The following is a 14386-nucleotide window of genomic DNA, read 5'->3' on the forward strand; positions in this document are numbered from 1 at the left end:
GACAATAAACATGCATTTTTTTGTACTGTCTGAGCAGAGCTTTTCAGCAACAAATAAGGCCTTTCCTCTGGGATTGCTAAAGAAACCGTAACCTGAATGTTTCTAATGCTCAGAACATTAAGATACAAAACCAGACAAGACAGAAATCCACCTCCGCTGCAACTCTGTCCAGCTGTTCTCTGACACCGCTAGATTTACTCCGCGGGTCCAGTGCCTCGCGACGGTAAATCCACTCTACCGTACATTTACACGCCGTAAAGTCCCGATACATCTGGGTGATTTAAGCGCCGGGTTGGCGGTTGACTGAGGGGGTGTGTGGGAACCCAGGGTCTAGGGGTTCCTGCCAGAGAGGGAGCAAGTGGGGGAGACTTGGTGGTCTGGTACTCAGAGGGTCTCGACCCTGCGCCCCCCACCTCCGTCACGTGTGTGCGTGTGTGTATGTGTGAATAGAGCCATTTCTCTCCAATCTCTTCCACACATTGTATTTTATATGGAGCCCCTGCTTGTGGTGTTTTACAGCAGCTCGCTCGTTGGTGTGCTCGCTTTTATTCGTGTTGAAAGCCATCAAGAGACATCGGGTTTTAGACAGTTTATTTGCGGGGTGAAAAACGTCATGGGTAAGTTACATCCTTTCTAACGACTCTCATCATCAACGCTTACATAGAAAACTAAACGGTATAAATCCTCCTGGTGGTCTAGACAATGGTGAGGATGACTCTCTCCCTCCGCCTCCTCTTCTTCCTCTTCTCGTCCAGACGCCCGGTGGCGTCGGCAAAGAACATCACCTCCTCCTTGCTCTCCAGCTCTCTCTGGAGGAACTGCAGCGCGGCGCTGTTGAAGCCCAGCACGTCCTGCAGGGCGGGGGAAAAACACCTTTTAGACACGCGTAATACACTCTTCTATTGTATCTTTCGGTCTGTAATATATCTTGTTCGCGCTGAGGTAATGTAAATGTACATTTCCCAAGCCATTACAACCTTTTGGATACAACTCAAATACAGTGGTCATGGTGATGTCACAGCCAATTCAAAATAATCCCATGATGCATTCTGATGTACAAGCCCTATACCTCCGAAATGGAGGTACGTGCAATGTGCGCCATTATGTAGAAGCCCTCTCGTAATTTTCACATCTGAATTATTTTAATGATTAAATAGTAAATAATGTTCTCAATATTAACTGGATCAAGTTTAGTCGGTAATGATTATTATTATGTGTCAATTGTTGAGCCATAAAATAATATATATCCCATAATAGGGTGTGTCTGCATGGTTACTTACTCGGATCTCCCGAACTTTGGAGATGGTGTTGTCCTTCAGCTGGTCAATGACTGACAGCATCATCTGGTTACTGGTGATCTGGCCAAAGTGGATCCTGCAAACACACAGCAAATAATAAAACACTATGGAGACACATAATGAACGAGGGATTCATTCTACACAGCCCTTTTTGATGTACCAGTATATCATGATCTGTCTACACGTTATGATGGGTTGTATAATAACCCATCTATCCAGCCTGCTATATACCTGAGCAGGAAGAACCTTGTATAATGACCCATCTATCCAGCCTGCTATATCCCCGAGCAGGAAGAACCTTGTATAATGACCCATCTGTCCAGCCTGCTATATACCCGAGCAGGAAGAACCTTGTATAATGACCCATCTGTCCAGCCTGCTATATACCTGAGCAGGAAGAACCTTGTATAATGACCCATCTGTCCAGCCTGCTATATACCTGAGCAGGAAGAACCTTGTTTAATGACCCATCTGCCCAGCCTGCTACATACCTGAGCAGGAAGAACCTTGTATAATGACCCATCTGCCCAGCCTGCTATATACCTGAGCAGGAAGAACCTTGCATAATGACCCATCTGTCCAGCCTGCTATATACCTGAGCAGGAAGAACCTTGTATAATGACCCATCTATCCAGCCTGCTATATACCTGAGCAGGAAAAACCTTGTCTGTCCAGGCGTGCTATGTACCTGAGCAGGAAGAAGAGGCAGCGGCAGACCAGCTCCACCTCCAGATTCCCCTGGAGGTAGCTGTTGAAGAGGGTCAGCAGCTCTGGGACGTAGGGGAAGGGCAGCACCAGCAGAGACACCTCCAGCTCACTGTTACAGATAAGACACACAGTTATACTATACAAGAGCTCCTCGTTTTAATATTCAATCAGAACTAACTTGATAGCTTTACTTAGGACTTGTACATCTAAAAATTCTCAAAGCTCCCATGGCATGCCACCAGGTGTGGTGTGATTAGCCGTTACAAGCCGTTTTGGAAATCGGCCCCTTATGACATCACAGGTGGGCGTGTCCACCTAGATGTGTGACGGATAGATCAGTCTACCAGCCTACCCAGTGGACTAGCAAACTTGCTCATCACATCTAGGTGGACACGCCCACCTGTGATGTCATAAGGGGCAGATTTCCAAAACGGCTTGTTGCCTTTTTAAAAATCAGCCTCTTCTGACATCACAACTGGGCGAGTTCACATTTATGTGTGCTGGATAGATCAGTCTACCAGCCTACCAAGTGGACTGTAGCAAACGTTTCTCATCTATCCTTCATACATCTAGGTGGACACGCCCACTTGTGATGTCAGAAGAGGCCGATTTTCAAAACGGCTTCTAACGGCTAATCACACTCACAACTGGTGGTATGGTATGTCACCTTTAATTCAAACCCAAATGGCGGTAAACTATTTTATGATCAAGACAAGATCCCCAACCTGACCTTCTCTTACAATCCTATAAGATTAGCACCTATGTTGGCTAGGTTACATTATTGGGGGTTTTGCCCCCATGTTAGCATGCCTAGGTGTAAAGCTTCTAGTATTGCTAAACTATTGGCTTAGCAGCCAATTGACCTGTAGCTGGAGAGCTACTGGCTGTGGGTAAAACAGCAGGCGTGCTCATTAGGTTACATTGTGGACAGGAGTTCTCACCTGGATCGGACCTTCTTGATGACGTCCAACACGTAGCGGGAAGGCTAACAGGACGAGAGGACAGACTGGGTTACCATGGAGATCAACAAGATCTCACTACCTTGTAATGTCATCAGATTTTAGTTGAGTTTCATCAGAGCAATGCAGACTGATTTCTGTTGTCATCTGTTTAGAGGTTCACGAGCTAAGTTGGTGCCGTTTGAAGTCTAGTACAACAAAACAAACGACAGATCCAGTTGTGACTTACCGAGACATTCCCAAAGGCCACAAGGATGGGGTTAGGATTGGGCGGAGGCAACTGCAAAATACAATGTGGTATTAGATTATTTAAGGATTTCTGTAGACAGTGCCACTAGATGGAGACAAAACTAGGAAAACAAGTCACTGGTTACACATCAACTTGCAGGGGGGGCACCCTCAGTAAATGTATGGAGAAAAAAATGTAATCGTTACTGTTTAATAATGCAACACGCATGCTCGACATTGTGATTCTCTGCTGTAGCTCTTGAATATGCCTAACTACCAGTTATGTCACATTACTAAACTAGTCAGGGTTCAATTCCATGTCTAAAATAATATTGATTAGACTTGATATTCATGCATTAACAGGGGGTGGCAAGTCGCTCTTATTTTTCTTGATGAATCCAAGCTAAAGTGCTTGCATGCTATAGCTAACCCTGCAAGGCTAATGAGTGAGTGAGTGAGTGATGTACCTGTTTGCCAGCGTTCTCACAGGCGTATTTGTGCTCCTCCAACTTGCGGCTCTCCGACCTGTACAGCTCCAGAGCCTCCATGATCCGCTCAGCCTGCACACACACACAACACACAGGAAGGTCATCACATGCACAACACAACACACCACACCACACACACGCCAGGGAGGGGTTTTCTGTTATGACCTGGTCCTCTGGCTGGCCCCAATCAGCCAGAGCCTTTGGATGTTTAAACAAACCAACTCACAGCTTTCACCGTCTCCACTGTCTTCTTGGCGGCCGGAGCCACTTCCCCTTCCGTCTCCCCGGGAACCTGAGGTCAAACCGGGCACAACCACTCAGTGACAACTACACACAAACAAACGCCAAAACACTTTCACAATACATGTGTTGAGATTGCATTATAAAGTTATTCAACAATTCTGTCTCAATTTTTTCATTTTTAGATTTATTTATTCATGTGCACCCACCACAGGTTCTCCTTCTTTGGCAATGCTCTCTTCAAACTCTGCTTCACGCTCCTAGGAAACAAAGGCCGGGAACAAAAGGCATCTACTTATTACATTGTTTGATGTTGTACAGATGAAATAGGAGTGAAACAAAAAGGTCTACACACAATTGAGATTAAAAATACCAAGTCGTACCTAGTAGTCAGATACATATATAATATATATATGCATATAATATTATATAAAATATTTATCATTATAATTAAGGCTATTAAGTTCTATAATTAAAGTTACTATTTTAAAAATTACATGAAATATGACAAAATAAACAATATGTGGTAGAAATGAACTACGGAACTGAACGTTACAAAATAATTATTCATGGTTGTGTATTTCACAACCATTCAAACTGTACTAAACTGCTAAAGGCTAGCCCACTCACAATCTCGCGCTCCTCGTCCAGAATGATGGGCTCGCGGGTTCGATCCCAGAGCCGGAGGGACTTGTCATGGGAGGAGGAAACCAGGTAGTCTCCACTAGGACTCACAGCCAGGGTCCAGACCTCCCGATGATGGCCCTGAGGGGACACATTCAGGGCTCATTATTGTCTGTCAGGGTGACAGAAAGCGTTCACTCATTAACTACTACACACCGTGTTTTCTGCTGATTGGTAGGTTCAAAAAACGTAATGTTCTAGAAATGTAAAAAGAGCAGTGTTTGTGAGACCAAGAGAGCGGGCTGAAGCGATAGAGGGCTGATGAGAGAGGGACAGAAACACACCTCTAGCGTCTGGATGAGCACAAACTTGTCTGCGTCCCACTGTTTGATCTTCTTGTCCTTTCCCGCCGTGAAGAACAGGTGAGTCTTGGGAACAAACTGCAGGAACATGACACTGGAAACGGAGAGAAATGTTCATCTGATTCATTTAATCATAGTTTTCTTTGCTTTTATTAGTGCTTTTGCAGTTTTTGGCCAAAATGTTCATGGCAATACAAGACACCATGACCCAAAAAGTTGTAGTTTGTCTTCACAATCGGGACCCAAGGTGTGGAAACGTGACATCGTTATAATGTGCCTCAATGTGTCCTGGTTTATTCTGGGACCCTACCTGTCGTCGTGGGCAAACAGAGAGCGATGACAGTCTCCAAAGTCCAGCCCCCAGATCTTGACATTTCGGTCGGCCGAGCCTGTGATGATCAGTGTGCTGTCCTGAAGGTCAGGGGACCACAAGAAGAAGAAATATGAATCTACTGTTTTTTAAGGATAACTTTTGCATGACTTCCTTGTTTCGTTGAGTGAGGGATAGTAGAATATTTGTTGTTTGTTGAATCATTTGTTTTTTTCTGGCATACTTACATGGGATATGTCCAGACAGAGAACGGGAAGCTTGTGTCCGTACAGCGACAGGAAGAACTAGAGACAACACAAAAACAAGATTTAAGTCTACTTTGATAAAACCTCAGCACTGCTTACTCAAACAGACCACAGGACCCATATTAATCTACATATTGAATCTGACTGAAGAGAAGGCCCTCGATATTCAAAATATAGATATATCGGCCGTTATTCAAGATGTATTGATTTATCTATTTAGTGGTATCCTGGGGTTGGAGCAGCTCCTTGGGATTTGCTGCTCACCCTCCAGTAATGCTTTGGGCCACAGCATTATTGGATAAAATAATGGGGACCAACTGTATGGGGAGGAGCTACGCACCTTCACACAGAACAGGATGTAAAACTGTTAATGTTGACGTTGATGTGCTCGGTAAAAGTTTTCAAATTAGCTCAAATTGGCAAACATATAAGTCGATAAGATATATCTGTGATAAGCCGAAAAATCGGCCTATCGTTATATCGGTTGGGCTGTACCGGATCACAGTTGATGCTGCACTCTGGGATTTTTTCACATCACGTGTATGAATCAGTACCATCAGTGGGATTGTTCCACCTTGTGTGTGTGTGTCAGGAAAGAGTCAGGACTACATACCTTGAGCGTGTCCATGTAGAAGACCTTGACTGTAGAGTCCAGCAGAGCGACCGCCAGCAGCCTCTGGTTGGGGGAGATCTTCACACACAACACGTCTTCTCCTAGCTGCAGGGTGCGTGTATGTTTCACCGTTAGCCTCCTAAAACACACACACACACACATTTAGTTTGGGTTAGGAAACATCAAATATTTTAGAGCTTAACACTTTTAATGTTTAACAAGTACACTACAAACATACAAATGACATATTGCAAATATCAGTGCAATTACAAATACATAAACAACATACTATTACGACTACAGTTAAGTAAGAACTCCTACAACAGCTACCATATGACTTCAATGCCCTGAAAGGAGCTCTCACAAGGCCTATGATGGAGTTACGAGCATCATTACAATACAGTGAAGGACTATTGGTTTCTGATAAGCTCAAAGCGATGACCTACTTCTGTTCACTCTCCTCTCCCTTGACCAGCTCAAAGTCCCAGAACCTGACCGTCTTGTCTGCACCGCCTGTAACAATACCCCTCTACACACAAACACACACTTGTTAGCATAAACAGTATGTACATTTTATAAAAACATAGACATGTGTATCTTTATATATACACATCTGTTAACAACTTTTATAACCAAATATACATGCAATTATACACAGAGAGATGTAGACCGACAGACAGACATACAGAGAAAGAGAGACAGAGAGCAAGAGAGAGAAAGAGAAACAAGGAGACAGGTGAACCTGGCCTGGGGACAAACAGATTTCCAGGTAGGTAGAGAGACAGACAGATTGACACGTAGGTAGAGAGACAAACAGATGGGTAGTCGTAGAGGCAGAGAGGTGTACCTGGTCTGGGGACAGAGCAAGGGACCACAGAGCTCCCTCGTGGGCTGCGACGTTCTCCATTAGTCCTCCTGAGGCCAGATCAAAGAGCTGGAGCTTCCCACTCTAAGAGAAAGAGTGAGAGAGACACACACGCACACACACATACACACAGACTTGAGTTTTAAGTCCAATTTATATTTGGGTGCACAATCTACGTCAGGGGCCCACACCTTGTCCATCCTGTTACGTTGGTTAATTTATGATAGACTAGAAGAGCTGACGTTCGACACATTATTCACATTGGTAAGACAAGTCATCTTCACGTGGTTAAAGAACACCAGATGTCACTGTGAGTGTTGTCCAGGTTGGGCAGACTACGCAGTCAACAACGTAAAAACATAAAAGCAAGCCGCATGGAACCAACAAGACCCAGCGTACCACCGGCACCTGTTTGGCTCTATTCTGTTATACTGCAAGCTTCAGTCCCTCAGAGGAAAGTGCAGCGTGTGTACACCCATGCGTGCGTACCTTGGTTCCCAGTATGATCTGTCTGTCTCCAGGTACAAACAGGGAGCAGAGGGCGTAGTCACACTCCATGGTTCGCACCACCTGCAGAGTAGACCTGACAAAGAGGAGGGACTTCCTGTTAGCAATCCAATCAACTCACATCACATCTCAATCACAGAAACCAAAAGCGACCAATCAAATGCCGTGAAACAGCCGTAACAGAAATATCCCAGCTACGATTATTTATATGATTCATGGTCAAGATTGAAATTAATGTACATTTAGTCTCAAGTTATAAACAGGTTGCGATAGCTACAGGCAGCATGCAAACCACACAGTACCGTATGCTTTAGGTGCCAGCCGAAAAGCAACACAGTGAGACTAAATTAAATATTTTATGGCTAAGATAAAGCTAGGTTTCATGGTTCAAATGTTTCATGGTTAAGATGGAGATTAAATGTTTCATGGTTAAGTTGGAGGTTAAATGCGTCATGATTAAGATGGAGGTTTAAACTTTAGTCCTCACCTGTTCCAGACCTTGACCGTGTCGCCCGAGGCTGACAGGACGGCCATGTTGTCGGAGCTGAACGCCAGCGTGCGAGCGTCTGTGCGATGACCCGCCAGGGTCAGCCGAGACGTCTTATTCGCCGCGGGCGTGGGCGGGGCCCTGGGCGTGGCTTTGTGGTCTGAGAGCTTCAGGCTGTAGGTTTCCACCGTGTTGTTCTGGAGCAACAGCGCCACCTTCAGCTCTCCACCAGTACACCACAGAGAGTCAACCCATCTAAAATTAATAACAACATCTATTATACATATACAAACAAAACAGACAGTCCACCCATCTACAATATTAATAAACAATTTATTACATTTTACATATTACAACCGCAGTAATCAAAAGAAGAAAAACATCTGCGCGTTTGGTTTAGGGTGCATTTGGTTTGTGGTGTATTTGGTTTATGGCGTGTTGGGTTGTGGTGTAGTTGGTTTAGGGTGTGTTTTGTTGACGGTGCATTTAGTTTGGGCAGGGTTTGGTTTAGTTTGGTTCATGGTGCTTCTGGTTTCTTTCATGGTGCGGTGGGCCTGGTTTGAAGCTCACCTGATTTTGGAAGAAGCCCTGATTTTGGTCAGTCTTGTTATCTCGTCTCCCAGAGTCTTCTGCACCACCGGCTCCGGAACCTCCTGGTCTGTGTCCTCCCTAAGCCTACAGCAGGGGGACGTCCCAACAGGCAGAAGGGGGCAGGGGGGTCTAGAGGTTAGGGGGTACGACTCCCCAGCTACAAGGGTAGGTATGCTAGAGCCAATAGCCCCTAGCTTGTTTACCTGACTCTCAAAAATAAAACATGCAATAAAAAAAACACTTCAATTGAAGAGGTGGTAGTAGTACTAGTACATATAAAAGACGGTGCATACTTTGCGGCCTTCTTCGTGGCTTTCTTCTGCTTCCTGCCCATGGCTTTTTCCACGTCCTGCGCTGACAGAACCGTGAAGAGCTCCAGGACTGCCTCATTACCCTGGCGACACAACACATACACTTGGGATTTAGCACTAGCAACCCATTTACATCTGGGTTAGAAGATAGCAGAAGGGCTGATGATATGTTATCATGCTCAGGGTTTGTATGATAACGATAGGGTTACTCACATGGCAGGCGAGGATGCGAGCTTTGCTGTCCATTGTCATTGAGACAACCCTGTCTCTGGCCTCCCTGAGGATGGAACCAGCACTCTTACAGCTCAGTATCCTCTGATGGAGAGAAAGAGGCCGAGATGGAGAGAGAGAGAGAGAGAGAGAGAGAGAAAGGAAGTAGCAAGGGAGTGAGAAGAATGAGAGGAGACAGAAAGGGAGACAAATACGTAAAGGGAGAGATAGGGGGCAAAGGAGCAAGTGAGAGAGGATGACAGGAGATAGAGAAAGAGAGGTGGAATGAGGCAAAGGAGTGACCGGGAGGGAGCAGGAGATATAGAGTGAGGTTGAGAGAAAAAAAAAGGAGGGGAGAGGGAGGTAGAGAAGAATATGTTTAATGGAGGAATGAGGTTTGTATTGGGATCATTTCCATCAAGGGTTGTTAACTTGTCAGTGCTTGGGGGTCAATATTAACTAAAGCTCACATCTTCAGGGCTCTCGTCCATAGCTTCATCCTCGGCTTCATCATCATCATCCAGCAGAGATTTAACCTTCTTCTCTTTTGGTTCCCCCTCATCTTTCTCCTGACACACAGAGACATGGCGAAAGACGGACGGTCAGGAAAACAGATAGATGGACAGAGAGACAGACAGATACAGACATTGTGAATGTTGAATTGAAGTTATCGGCAATGTGTGCTAGCCATGTCTTAATGAGAGAGTGTTCACCTGAACAGTAATACTTAACTCCCCTTTAAAGGCATGTGAATGTATATCCCCCCTTTACATAGATCTTCCAGGCTCTACACAAGTAACATCTATATGATGCCAACACACAGCCAGGATCTGTGTGTTGATATTCCCACACAGGCCTGTTCAGCCAATAAGCTCATCTAGTGAAGCTTCTCCAGTAGACCCCAGCGTTCCAACAGGACTCATGTCCGTAGAATACTGCACATGGCCATGAGGTGTACATGGTGTGTTGCTTCTATAGTGATGCGTTGAGGTCTACCTGCGACAAGTAGTTGATGTCCCAGGCTCTGAGCTCGCTGTCCGCCGACCCCGTCAGCAGACGGGACTCCTGGTCCAGCAGAACCATGCCCCATACCTGGGACACAAGCATACACACAGGCACACACGCACACACATAAACACAGTAAATTCAACCAAGAATTCACAACAATGACTCTGTGCAATCTCTCTACAAGGTCCGCTTTAGCTTGTGCCTGGCTGACAGGAGGCCATCATGCACAGAGAGCCGGAGCAGGTCCTTTCTGTACTGACCTCACTGCGGTGGCCGACCAGGGTCTTGAAGCAGTGCTGCGTGTCCAGATCCCACCACTTCACAAAGCTGTCCTTGGAGCTAAACACACACACACACACACACACACACAGACACAGACATACGATTGTATCATCAAATATCTATAATTTATCGATGTGCATACATCCAATAGGCCGTGCATATATCCAAAACACAATATGCACTATACATATCAGGCGACAACCCATCGGTTTGGAAACAACCGAATGATTTGATTTATGAATCACTGCTGGTACGCTCATGTTGTTCATGAAAGCAGTAACATTACCAGGTGAGACACGTACTGGGTTACGTCAGTCTGATGTTAGGTTCTTTCATGTTGATTGAGCAAACCAATCAAACGACTACTCTGAGGATGCTTTTGAATTCATGACTTTTAACCTAATGGGCAAATGCTTTTCTGGTGATGCGTTCACAATATCTACTCTTGAGGATGCATTTGAATTCATGACTTTTAACCTAATGGGCAAATGCTTTTCTGGTGATGCGTTCACAATATCTTTTATTTTGTTTGCAAACAAGCTCCTTCTTAAAATAATGGTTTGGGAGAAATTCCAAAATAAGCGGACTGACTTCTCAGTCCGCTTTATTGCAACTGGCATCCATAAGTGTTGCCACATCTATTCCCACATTTTTAAGCCTTGTTTGAAAGGGTGCACGATGTGCCTGATAGGTATATTTTACTTTATTTACCGAGAACTATTTGTGGAAGAGGCTTAAAAAGTGATAGCGGAGGGTTAACCACTCTTTTTGGAGCAGCTCACTTCGGAGCCAGAGGGGTAAGTTACCGTACGAAATCTGAATGATTTACACTCATAAAAGGTATTTTAAAGACATTGTAAATACACAATTATATCATTAGGTGAGTGCTGCATGCAGCGCTCAACTATTGTTCTTCATAAGTTTTCTTCTTTCTTTCCTCTACAAACTTTGGGACATACCTTTTGGGACCTAATAGCTTGGAATCGTGCGCTCCTTTTCAGATTTTTTAAATATTCTATAGTTTTTAAGATATTCTACTTTTAAAATACAATCTTTTTTTAACATGGGAGTCAATGGGAGGACGGCAGAGCCGTCCTCTAGTACTTCAACTGTTTAAGACCTAACTAAATCAATTTTCAACCATTTATCCTTGTTCAAACCATTTTACAAATCTACACACGGAACAGTAATCATTTAAACTTTCTTCAGAATCACAGTTTTAGTTTCATACCGGCTTCGTTTTCAGCTGTTTTCATTGAAGACGTCTGCCCATTCTGACACTCCTACTTCTTAAGACATCGTAAATCAATAATTTTCCAACCGTTTACCTTCGTTCAAACCATTTAACAAATCTACACACGTCTATCTTCAATAATATCCAAACGGAATTTCGATTTCATTTAAACTTTATTTAGAATCACAGTTTTAGTTTCATACCGGCTTCGTTTTCAGTTGGGCTCATTGATTAAAGTTGACACTGGATCGTGAGGACGTTCAGCAGTGTTGCCAGATTGAGAAGTTTTTCCCACCAAATTGGGCTACTTTTGGAGGACGTTCAGGCAGTGTTGCCAGATTGGGCTGTTTTTCCCGCTCTATTGGGCTACTTTTAATCACGCACCGGCTCGCTATTCTCTTAAACACACACACAGACACACACACACACACACACACACACACACACACACCAGCAGCAGCGCAAAACGTTTGACCTTTCAGATTCTTCAGTTCAATTCATTTTACATTTCTGCATTTTTAGCAATGCTTTGCGTTTTTCATTCAGCTGTCACTTTATTTGTTACCAACCATTTACATTTTCTTAAATGGTGTGCATGTTTACATTGTTAACTCCATTTACACTTTTGAACATTTGTTCAAATCCCTTCACTTGATTTAAGCCATTTAACGTTTCTTTATGTCTTGAGTGGTCATCATCTGGAGGGTCAAAAATATTGTCCAATGCAGAGGCTTGAACATTGTGTAGTGGGTAGAGTAGTGTGGGAGGGTAGGGGGTATTGGGACAGGGCTTAGGTCACTGATGAGGGCTAAGAGGGGTAGCAAAGGAGGCAGTTACCTGGTCACCAGTAGGTTGTGGTTCTCCAGGAAGAGAGCCTGGGTGATGGAGTCCTTGTGGCCCTTCAGCCTGAACAGACCACACTCGTTGATCACATCCCACACGATGACATCTGTGTCCTGGAGAGAAAGAGAGAGACATAGAAAGACAGGGACAGAGAGAGTGAGCCACAGACTCTGGTAAACTCAAACACACAACAGGACATGGAAGATGTATGCACTTATGTTCACTGGGACATTGTCATTACGAGCAGATGTTGATCGGGATAAGACGAATTGTTAAGAAGCAGATAACACACAATTTTACATTTAATGTGACCATACAGAAGCAATTCCATTTACATTTAGTTGAAGGTTTTATCCAAACACACTCTCACTGATTTGGTGTTTCCCCAGATGGAAGGTTAAATCCTCCACCCCCAACACTTTGGTTGGGTCCAATAGGATAAGCCAATGGGGGGTGAGATCGTACCCTGGAACCTGTGACGAGCCGCGCCCCCAGAGCGTCATAGCCCATTGCGGTGACGGCGGTCTTGTGTCCGTTGAACGATACGTTGCTCTCTCCACTGAGCAGGTTAAAGATGCGCACGGCTCCATCCTCGTAGCCCACGGCGATGTGGTTGCCGTCGGGGGCAGGGCACAGGTAGGTCACCTCGTGTTTGATACCCTTCAGGATCAGCACCTGGTCGGGGGAGAGCGATATACAGAGAGAAAGATGAGAGAACTATGTAACTACGCCAACTTTTTTATCTATTTAAAGCAACATTTAATTGAGAGAGAGGAATTTTGGATTATTTCGGCTACTTGGTTCAATGGAAATTATACATTGAGGTTATTCTTACTATGTAAGGGAAGAAAGAAGACCGCTGCAAACATCAGTTTCATAACTTTACTCAATTGTTTCAGTCTTTACAGAAGTATTTGGGGCAGAAACCATTCACACAGTAACCATCCTAATTTACAATTAATAAACCCTAAAGGAATACAACAATTTCATAAACTCCACAAAAATCCATTCATTAAATCATACATCCATCAAGTCTTTCGTTAATTACGTTGACAGTAGTGAAGGCAGTAAGTTAGGAACCATTACCAGGGAGCAATGTATCACATCCAACGCACGCCAAACATAGACCATCATTTTACCTTTTCTCCTTTTCGGACGTCCCATATGAATACGTGCTCGCAGGCGGCCACGGCGACGTGCCGTGCCTTCTCCCCCCCGCGCATCGTCACATAGGCGATGTTGGCTTTCTGGCTGCCGATGACTCCGAAGACAGCGCTGGACACATAGCGCAGGTACTGCTTGGTCAACCCCATGACCCAGCAAGCCTTGACGATCACTTAGTCTGGGTTAAAGCAAAAACACATCATAAGACACTATTAATCATGGGACGGAAATTCCTGTTTACAGCAGTAGTCATTACCGAACGACAATGAGACAACCAGATATATATTCATATACCTCTGACCAATGTATCACTTTATTCGTACCAAACGGTGACATATACAACAAAACGGTGCATTTATTGTGTTAGTAAGTTAACAAGATATAAGCAATGCTGCACGCTGTAGTATTGACAGTGGCCTTGCAGATTGTATCAGTGTGCTTGGTTTTACCATTGTGTAGTTTAGGGCGATCGGGGATAACCCCTTTAAACTGCAAAACGCGTTTAAGCGGCCCCTAACTCCGTGTGTACTGCAGCCGGACAGCAAATCGAGCGCAACGACACCCTCGCGTTGGATACTAACGAACCCACGTGGGAAAGTTCCGACGTTTAACGGGTCTGTTCATTCTCGTACGGCGTATACACAAATCTATTCAAGTTAAAGTAATTTCATACACCTGATTTATAGTCGTGAGAAGTGTAAATGCCTGAATTTGTTTTCCTTTCCTACCTGTAAATGCGTTGTGTAGCTCGCTCTGCTTGTACGGCGCATCCGGCGTGTGTGAATGCC

At 44.5% G+C, this 14386-nt stretch overlaps 1 protein-coding gene across 1 annotated transcript; it reads right to left on the reverse strand.

Annotated features, from left to right (window-relative positions):
* Positions 1-581: 581 nt before the first annotated feature.
* wdr3 (WD repeat domain 3) lies at positions 582-14382 on the reverse strand. Its single transcript, XM_079733697.1, has 27 exons — positions 14327-14382; positions 13574-13776; positions 12900-13109; positions 12429-12547; positions 10336-10414; positions 10064-10159; positions 9538-9636; positions 9071-9172; positions 8840-8940; positions 8526-8630; positions 7956-8210; positions 7451-7544; positions 6944-7045; positions 6543-6625; positions 6097-6235; positions 5466-5522; positions 5218-5318; positions 4890-5001; positions 4552-4686; positions 4131-4181; positions 3908-3973; positions 3661-3753; positions 3195-3245; positions 2948-2991; positions 1987-2115; positions 1281-1374; positions 582-851 (listed from the first exon to the last, which is right to left on the reverse strand). Exons 2-27 carry the CDS (start codon positions 13745-13747, stop codon positions 696-698), a joined length of 2847 nt encoding a protein of 948 aa, XP_079589823.1. The 5' UTR covers positions 13748-13776; positions 14327-14382; the 3' UTR covers positions 582-695.
* Positions 14383-14386: the final 4 nt, after the last annotated feature.

Source organism: Pollachius pollachius, assembly GCF_949987615.1.
Source record: "Pollachius pollachius genome assembly, chromosome: 3".
Taxonomy (NCBI): Eukaryota; Metazoa; Chordata; class Actinopteri; order Gadiformes; family Gadidae; genus Pollachius; species Pollachius pollachius.